The sequence below is a fragment of the Cucurbita moschata genome, unplaced genomic scaffold, assembly GCF_002738365.1.
Source record: "Cucurbita moschata cultivar Rifu unplaced genomic scaffold, Cmos_1.0 Cmo_Scf00022, whole genome shotgun sequence".
Taxonomy (NCBI): domain Eukaryota; kingdom Viridiplantae; phylum Streptophyta; class Magnoliopsida; order Cucurbitales; family Cucurbitaceae; genus Cucurbita; species Cucurbita moschata.
Window position 1 is genome coordinate 2,246,048 of NW_019268538.1, and position 9,282 is coordinate 2,255,329.

General features: G+C 35.1%; 2 protein-coding genes across 8 annotated transcripts in view; both read left to right on the forward strand.

Moving 5' to 3' along the window:
• The first annotated feature begins 236 nt into the window (after positions 1-236).
• On the forward strand, positions 237-3,859 carry LOC111459338. Of its 4 annotated transcripts, none has more exons than XM_023102192.1 (2): positions 237-2,564; positions 3,439-3,859. In XM_023102192.1, the coding sequence occupies exon 1, from the start codon at positions 812-814 to the stop codon at positions 2,120-2,122; it is 1,311 nt and encodes a 436-aa protein (XP_022957960.1). In that variant the 5' UTR covers positions 237-811; the 3' UTR covers positions 2,123-2,564; positions 3,439-3,859. The 4 variants fall into 4 exon arrangements, with proteins under 4 accessions (XP_022957960.1, XP_022957961.1, XP_022957962.1 ...); XM_023102193.1 differs by having other exon boundaries at positions 3,623-3,859; XM_023102194.1 differs by having other exon boundaries at positions 237-2,554.
• Positions 3,860-4,806: 947 nt separating this feature from the next.
• Positions 4,807-9,282, forward strand: part of LOC111459339 (E3 ubiquitin ligase BIG BROTHER-like) — a 6,108-nt gene continuing 1,632 nt past the window's right edge. For 2 of the 4 annotated variants that reach the window (XM_023102197.1, XM_023102198.1), the window contains exons 1-8: positions 4,807-4,936; positions 5,587-5,684; positions 5,758-5,906; positions 6,316-6,544; positions 6,861-6,895; positions 7,284-7,328; positions 7,959-8,086; positions 8,977-9,085. In XM_023102197.1, coding sequence (XP_022957965.1) covers positions 5,769-5,906; positions 6,316-6,544; positions 6,861-6,895; positions 7,284-7,328; positions 7,959-8,086; positions 8,977-9,085 — 684 coding nt within the window. In that variant the 5' untranslated portion in view covers positions 4,807-4,936; positions 5,587-5,684; positions 5,758-5,768. Of the gene's footprint in view, positions 4,937-4,968; positions 5,114-5,586; positions 5,685-5,738; positions 5,907-6,315; positions 6,545-6,860; positions 6,896-7,283; positions 7,329-7,958; positions 8,087-8,976; positions 9,086-9,282 lie in introns of those variants that run through there. The other 2 variants (XM_023102200.1, XM_023102199.1) reach the window with 2 other exon arrangements.

Sequence of the window (9,282 nt, forward strand, 5' to 3'; positions counted from 1 at the left end):
AGTAAAAAAAAAAAAAAAAAAAGGGAAAATAGATGAAAATTTTTAATTTTTAATTTTTAATTATATATCTATTAAAATTTTAAACTTAAAGAATATTTAAATTGTCTATAATTTTTTTAAAAATTTAAATGGAACGATACAAATATTTTGAAAATTAAAAAATCCATTTTCAAAGAATTTCTCCCACAGTTGTTCTAAATAATTAAATATTTAAAATGGTTAAAGGCCAAAAAAAGGGCGTTCCGTAAGTCGCGGGGCCCGGAGTTTACCTTCCTGGCATACGTCTTCGTCGTTCTCACGTTTGAATCTAAAGAACAAAAGCGATTTTTTCTCCTGGAGCATTCTTCGTTTAGGTCATCGAGAGGTAGGTCGTGGAGGAGTTGATTTTCTTCAATTCTTTTGTTTCATTACCATAGTCGAAGCTGCAAATTTTGTTTCTTCCAGCAATTCCGAATAGTTGACCTGGTTGTAAGGATCTTTTTCATATATCCGACGCAAAGGCTGTCTTTCTAGGTTTTTTTTATTAGGTTTAGTTTAGTGTAATCCGCCATGGGATTTTCCGAGATTCTCGAGATGCACTTTATTTGTGGATTAAGAAAGTGGAGTACAATGAAAGAATATGGAAATTGGCTTTTCGTTTATACTGGATCAGTGGTAGTCTTTGTTGCTTAATTTGTAACTTACTGAGAAGGATTTGGATTTGATCAAGTTTAATGTAGTAGCGTTCCTATTTGTACCTGCGAGTCGAGTCTCAGTTTTCATTTATCTGCTACAACAAAATTGAGGGTTTCTACGCTTTAGAGGCTCGAAAATGGATAGTTCTGGTCTGGGAGGCGGATTTCTGTCTGGTAATGGGGGGTTATTAGATCTGGAGTCTCCAATTCGAAGGCATCAACAGACCCAGTTGATCAATACCTCATTGACACACAGACATCACTTGAAGATGATGAATACTTTGGAAGGTGATCACCAGTCCGTTGGGATTATGGACACAAAAAGATTGGGACACAAAGATCTATCGATGACTTTCACTAAAGGGAAAGCAATTGCCTCTGGTGGCGTCACAAACAACAGTAACACGAGTGAAGAAGATGAGCCTAGTTTTACTGAGGATGGCGAGTGCACTGAATTTTTGAAGGGCAAAAAGGGCTCTCCATGGCAGAGAATGAAGTGGACAGATGACATTGTGAGGCTTCTCATAGCAGTGGTTGCTTGTGTGGGTGATGACGGTGAGGCTGGAATGGGCTCGAAGAGAAAATCTGGTATTCTACAAAAGAAGGGAAAATGGAAAATGGTGTCGAAGATTATGATAAGTAAGGGGTGTCATGTTTCTCCCCAGCAGTGTGAGGACAAATTTAACGACTTAAACAAAAGATACAAGAGATTGAACGATATTCTTGGCAGGGGAACCAGTTGTAGAGTTGTGGAGAACCCTGCACTCATGGATTCAATGCCTCACCTCTCAAGTAAAGTCAAGGATGATGTAAGAAAAATATTAAGCTCAAAACACTTATTTTATAAGGAAATGTGTGCTTACCATAATGGACAAACAATTCCTGGTTGCCAGGATGTTGATTTCCAAGGTAAGATTTTGCCTGTTGTTAATTTCTCGAAAGGAAATAATGAGTCAGAAGAGGCTGATGACAGTGATAGTGACAGTGATGAATCAGATAATGAGGATGATCATTATCCCGAAGAAAATAGATTATGGCCGGCTGAATCTCGTGGCAGGGATAAAGCGAGTGCAGATGATGGTCCTCTTTGGTCAATTACTTCTGCACAAAATGAATTTGAAGGTCAAATTGATGTTTTTCTTTCGGATCCAACAAAGCCCCAATGGGAGCGCAGAGATTGGATTAAAAAACAGATGCTACAACTTCAGGAGCAATGTGTAAGTTTCCAGGCTCAATCTTTTGAACTTGAGAAACAACGTTTCAAATGGTTAAGATATTGCAGTAAGAAGAGTAGGGATTTGGAGAGAATGAGACTTGAAAATGAGAGGATGAAAATAGATAATGAGCGGAGAGTACTGCAACTGAAGCAGAAGGAAATGGAACTGGAATTTAAAAGGTCTGATTCATCCTTCGGGCCAACCCTTGGCATTGATAGAATTCAAGGGTGAGATCAAATTGATTTGGGTATCCATTGAAAGCACACGAAAAACCGAAAAAGCCATCCATGTTTCAGAGTTGTGTTGCACGGGATTTTTATGATGCGAACAAATCCTTTTAAGCCAAATGTTTGTTATCATGCTAACCTTGTAAGCATGTTTATACTTTTATTTCATTTTAGGATGGGCCTTTTCTTCTTTTTGGTCCTTGGAACTTTCTGCTGTAAAGTTCAATGATTAATGTTAATTGGTTCAGTTTCCAATCGTTTCTGTTTTTTTCCTTCTTGAAGTACACCCATCTCTTTCTGAAGGATATAGACTTAGAATTTGTGGGATTCTATGGATTTATGTTAACATGCCAGTCTGGTAGAACTACTTGTTCTGACGAACAATGTTGAAGCTCTTATTCCATTCGTGGATCATCTCAGATTCTCAGTTTTGGAGGTAATCAATGGTAAGTTTTAGTACAAATTTGTTGTTTTGTCGATTTTCTGCATTTTGGCTCTCCATGTTTTTTGCTTTTAAAATTGGAGAAAGTGAACGTTCCTTGCTCCTCTACCTTGATTATCCCCTATAATCCTTCACTTGATAAAGAAAATGCTCGAGAACATTATGCCCCTTTTCCTGTGCGTGCTGCAAAACTGTATAAACTCAATTCATCAAGGTTTAGAGATGAATTAAATCTTCCTTGGATTATATAGGGCTGCCTACACGTGTGCTGGTTATTCTTTTTCTTTTTCTTCTCTTTTCCTCCCTCGTTCTTCGAGCGCATCTTTGTCATCATCTTTAGAATTTCGACTCGCCTGCATTCTACCAAAGGACATGTTAGTCCTTGTCTGTCTTTTTTGTTTCTTCCTTTTGTGCAGTGTTCTTTTTCTTTTCATACCTTGATTGTAACTCATCGAACCATTCTCATGAATGTTCAGCCTCCAACTTCTATGCAATTGAACGCCCAACGCCATATGTGACTTCCTCGTTCTTTTGAATTCTTGTGTTCTATGCATATATCCACCAAGTTTTGATGGACCAATTCGTTTGAACTTTTATTGGTTTGATATTAGTTCACCACATATTTAGAATACTCAGGGCTGTACACCTGAACGACCTTCTTCTGTATAGGACGATTACAATCTTGTACTGAGACATAACATTGAGCTTGAGAATACAATTTAGTACCCTTCTTTGTTTGATCCTGAATGAGATCAGATTTGAAGACATAACATTGAGCATGAGAATAAAGAACATTGTACATTTCTTCTTATCGGCAGCCATTGAATCTTGAATTAAAAGTAAAACTATTATTATGAAACATGTTCTATATTCTGCAGAGAGTTGGGTAGGCAATAATAGGCTGAACATGGTGTCCATTGTTGTAACTTTTGCAGACAGACCACAAGAATGGAGAGTATGATTAATTGTTTCTTTCCTTGCACGCCATGTATCTTAGCTCCATGCTCTGTTCATTCTTCTCTCCCACTCATATTTTCTCACTTTTGGCCATTTCTTTGACAGATCGCAGACTTTAATAGCTATCAGCGGGAGGGGGCGCCCTTCAGAAAATGATTGAACGACAAAATCATGGCAATGGATGAACTCTCTTTTCTGACAGTGTCAGCTGCGGTTTTACTGAGATGATCATCCAAAAAAGTTCCCAAATAATGAGTTTTCAAGTGTAATCTTTTGACCTCCATTACACACCGTACTGAGAAACACGCTGTTAAGTTGAACTTAATATAGAGTTTTCTTTAACTTTGAGGTGAATTTAATGCGACCCATTTCATTTCTCTGTTGATTTCTAAACGAAAGATGCAAACTTTGGTAAGCAGCCGCAAAGATTCAAGACATTGTCAGCCTCCACACCTACTCTCTTCTCAGACTTGGTAGAGTGGTTTTGGTGGTTAAAACAACCAAATTCCTTGCCAATGTTAATTTCCTTCTGAATTACGAGTTATGAGTTGAGATATAATATTTATGGAATATATCTTAGATATTATATCTTAATATTCTTAATGATTTGATTTATAGTATATTATATTTTATCCTCAATATTTAATTAGTTGCTATCTTATTCAAAGGATATCACTATCAATGAGAATACACACCTTCCCAATTCTATTTTTATTTCTCATTCTTAACATTTTGTTCAATGATTTTAAAAATTAGTATTCGGAGAAAAATAAATAAATAAATAATTGCTTTCAAGATCTATATATATAGATCATTGGTAGATGATCAAACAATCCATCTTTGAGATGGAACAAATGCTTTATTGACTAATTATGTTCGGATTTTTATGCGATTTAAAATTAAAAATTATTTAATCCATGAAAATGATTGTTTTAAATAAGATTTTTTTTATATGAACCTATAATGTTTTACTAATTACGATGATTTTTTTATTATAATAATTACTTAATAGTTGAGTTTTTATATGAACCTATAATGTTTTAATTAATTAGGATGATTTTATTATTATAATAATATTATTTAATTATTGAGTTATCGACCTTTAAATAAGAAATTATAAAGTAATTAATGTCTTAAGTAATTATTATGGTAAAAGAGACATTAGTGGGTGGTGAAGTGCAAATGCAGTTGATCAAAAAGGCACCAACTCGAAGGTTGGCTTTTGAGCCACGTCATTGCACATGCCTTGGTTAAAGGTTCCAAAGACAGACAGCGTGTTAGAGAGAGAGAGCGTTTTCAGTTATAGGCAGCCCATCTTGTTTCTCATCGCTTTCCATTTTCACTCCCACATTCTGCACAGAAATCAGAAGCACGAAGAGGAAAGTAGCACTGCTCAACCGCTGCGCAGAATCCGCCATTGTTGGTTTCTTACTTTCTTTCTTTCTTTCCTTCATTGTTCTCTGACACTTGCAATGCATTCTATATCGGTTTCTTTCATCTCTTTTCTTAATTGTGTTTGATTACTGATCTGCTCTCACTCCTCCTCGCCGAAACTGTGTAATCTCCGCCTTGCGAGTGAGAAATGAGAGGACGGAGGTTTGAATCAGAGCACTACTTACTACAATGGAATAGTCCTCTTTTTTTTCTTTTGTACTGTTTATTGCCGGAGATTAAATTTATGGATTAAATCTCGGATAGGAACCAACTGTTTAATTTCTGCGTATCTCTACTCGAGGTCGAGGACTTGTAGCACATTAGATTTTCTCTTTCTCCTGGAGCTTTCTGATAGCTTGACCAAATGGTGCCATCTATCAAATGTCGATTTTAGATGACAATATGATTGTGGAAGATATGACTCTTTTTTGTATTTCGGATCAGCTTTAGAAATAGTTTCTCATAGATTGGCACCCGTAAATGAAAATAAAATTTATCTCCTGGAGCTTTCTAACAGCTTAACCAAATGGTGAAGTGCATGCACTACTTTATTTCGCTTGTGATCTAGAATTACTATTGTAATTGCTTTATTTTTCTCGTTGTCTTCATTTTATTTCTAATTTTCTTATTTGCAGGTGTGGCTCAAGGACGGGTACTTTACTGAGGATTAGGAATAAATTTATTGCATGAAGTTTTGTCAAGAATGGGTTTGCAAAACTTTCAGGAAGATTAGGTTTGTTACTGCCGATATATTTTCCCTTTGATGCAATATTACTTGTGCCTGAAGAATATTCCTGTTGAAACAGAGTTATCTAAAATGAGCTGGAACTCAAACATCGAGGTTCATTGCATGACTAATGGTTATCCGTACAGCACGGCTTCTTTTATGGAGTACTTTGAAGGTCTCACATATGATCATGTGAATTTCATTTTTTCTGGTCCCTCACATTCTCAGGTACTAAACATCTCTTGATTTTGGATGGCTTCCTTGGATCTCTTGTCTGTGAACTAGATTGAATGAACTCATTTAGATGCTGTTTTATCTATGCCTGCCATTCTGTAGCATTATACTGAAAACAAGTTATTTGACGTTACTTGTTGCCATGATGAGATCGTGCCCGATCTCTACTGTTCTTTGCATTGTTGGTTGTTCTTTTTGGATAATCTCTCTATCTCTTTGAAATTGCTTCCCGCCTCTTAATATTTGTTGACAATTGACCAATCAAGAAGAAAAGGAAACCAATCTACATTTCATCTTCTAATTACTGATGCATCTTGCTTTAATATGTCTAATTTTTATAATTCCAAATGTATGCAATGAATTCCCTAACATGGGATTATAATATTTTCATTCATTCATTCAGGAGACTGTTTGTCCAGCAACTAATTCAAGTTATTACAAGTTTGAGCATGCTGATTCTTGGAGCGCTTCTTGCTTTGATACTCCATCATTTGAGGTACAAGGTCATGAGTCCGCTATTGATGAACATAGGATGCAGCAGGAATTCTCGCCAGTCCCGGATGAACAGAGTTTAGGAAATAGAGCACGGGAAGAAAATGTGAATCCTGATATGGCCAGCAATAGCATGGAATGTAAGAATTGAGATCTAATTTGTTTCAAATTTTCAAATGATACTCTAGCATATTTGTTTGTTAATTTGAAGTTTCCAAATTAAAATAATTGAACATCAATTCAGATAATGAATGTAAATGTTCTATAAAATTACAGCTGCAAAGATTGTGGTTAATGACTCTATATTGATTTTTTGTCTATTATTTTTTCTCTGTTTTTGTCATTTTTTTAACATTCTTGGTTGTTTGCCTCTTGACCTCTTTATGATGCAATTAAAATTATTATGGAATTTTAATTAATAGTTCCCAATTCAAGTATCTTCCGTTGCTTTTTCAGGCCCTCGGAGGCATTCAAATTATCACGAGTATCAGGTCTGCAGCTTTTGATTCACAAAGTTGTTATGCCATTAAGTTTACAGATTTAGTTTTATTGTAAGGTTGTTAATGAATTATCTCACTTTTAGCTTGTGTCCTTGTATTTTGTGGGTATGCATGATTGCAATCACGCACATGCTTGTGTTGTTGCATAAAATAAAATTATTCTTCTAAGATGTAAGATTGGCTCATCTGAAATTACTGAAAGAAAGCCGAGGTAGAGAATAGAGTAGAAATTCATTTCTAACCCAATGCCTACAATCTAGTTGGTGGTTCAGATTTCCGAACTACTTTTGGTTCCAGCTTTTTATTCAAGGCCTAATAGACCTGGAACTGACTTCTAAATAAATGCATTCCCTAATCAGTTCCACTTTGAAATATGCAGACTATTTGGCAAGATATTATTGATCCTGATAACATGACCTATGAGGTTAGTGCGGCAGATAGTTTTCTTTCCTTGTTATTTTTGCTTATCCCCACTCAAAGATTCTTCTCCTGTAAATTTGCATGTTTAAGTGTTCTTCACTGCCTATTTATAATATAAATATTGCTAATTGAACTGTTATTAACTTACTATGATTGCTAAGAAGTCCTTGCTGTGCACAAGAAATTGGAAAAACTTGTAGCCCATTTGTTATATATGAATAGGCTTGGTTTTATATGCTTTCTTCCTAAGGTAGAAACGCAAGAAATGGTAACTCAGATAGGTTTAGTTGTTTATTCTGCACGGTGGCCGCCAATACGCTTCTAGCTTTTTTTCTTTTTTTTTTTTATCCTTGAACTTGCTTCCTTGGAGGGCCTTGTGTTTTATAAAAGAGAAGCTTGCTGCTTTGGAAGGATTTGCTTGTTAACGCTGCTTTTTAAGAATTTAAAGTTTATTAGATTGGAGCGCAACGAACCAGCTGTAGATCCAATTTATACATTTTGAAATCATCAAGGGGGTATGCTGAATAAACGCAAAATCTGTCTGGATAACTGTAATCTGTGAAGTCAAGTGTATGCCTCCTGAATTATGTAGATCTCTTCAATAAAGTGACAGTTTAAAGCAACTTACTTTCAGGAATTAGTAGATTTAGGCGAGACAGTAGGAAGTCAAAGTAGAGGTCTTTCGCAAGAACTGATTGCATTGCTTCCAGTATCAAAGTTTAAGTGTTGGTTTTTCTCAAGGAAGAAATCACGCACTGAAAGGTAACACTAGATTTATTGATTATCTTATCCCATATGAATTTTCAAACTTTTCTATTTTTCTTTTGATTTTGAGGATTGTTCCATCTACCAAGATGAATCTGAATTCTGCAATGCTTGCAGTTCACTTTTAAATGTTTAGGTTAACTATATATCCTTGGGCATGCTACAAAGTTCACTGTTTTTATTTCCTAAAAAATTATTATCGTACTGTTTTAGTAAAGCGTTTCTCCATGTTCTTTTGGATATATGTTGAACGAGCAATTAGCTATTTGCTAACCTGACAGATGTCCTATTTAGCCATTAGCTAACTAAATTAAAAGATGTCTGAAATTGGTAATTACATATGTTCTTACTGAGTCAATTGAGTTTTCTGTAAGATGTTTGATATTTATGCCCGTTAAGGACGTTATAAAAATTAAGATTGCATGTACCATTGTCCTAGGAAGCTGTGGGCTGTTACATAGATCTATGGTGATATGCACCCATGAAGAAGAAAGCCTCCATATGTAGTAATACTTACCAATATCCTTATATATATTGCTCAATAATGATGTCCATGAATTCTAATATTTTCATGCTCATTAATAATGCTAAGGTTCATCTATAATTATGTCATATGAACTTTCTTCAGAGTGGTTTGGCTGAGTAGCCTACGTCTGCTATTCACACCAGCACCATTTATTTGATAACGAAGAATACAATGATCATTCGATCCAAGGGGTGTACAAGTCTTGCTAAAAAAGCTAAGAGAATACTCCCAAAAAGCTTTTGAACCCTTTTCACCCAAAAAACTCGAGTCATAATCAATCACACCCAAAATATGTATCTTGCATTTGAAAATATTTTTTAACAAGATACATCTGACTACATCAGTCTTGATTTGTACATAGGTGCGTAATATGCCAAATGAATTACAAACATGGAGATCAAAGGATCACTCTACCGTGCAAACACAAATACCATACCAGTTGCGGGAGCAAGTGGCTTAGTATCAACAAGGTGAGGTGTTCTGATATCTTTTATCCTTGCTTTTTTGGGGATAATTTTAGTCTTTGTATGATAACCCTTTTATTCTTTTAGAATTATGCTTGTTATCTTACAACTTCTTTACTAAAGTTTTCATTGAAGAAATGTTTGAACTAGCAAAAAAAAAAAAAAAAAAAAAAAAAAAAAAAAAAAAAAAAAAAAAAAAAAAA

Excerpts from the sequence above, each read along its gene's own strand:
- LOC111459338 (XM_023102192.1), top strand. The coding sequence starts at position 812 with ATGGATAGTTCTGGTCTGGGAGGCGGATTTCTGTCTGGTAATGGGGGG.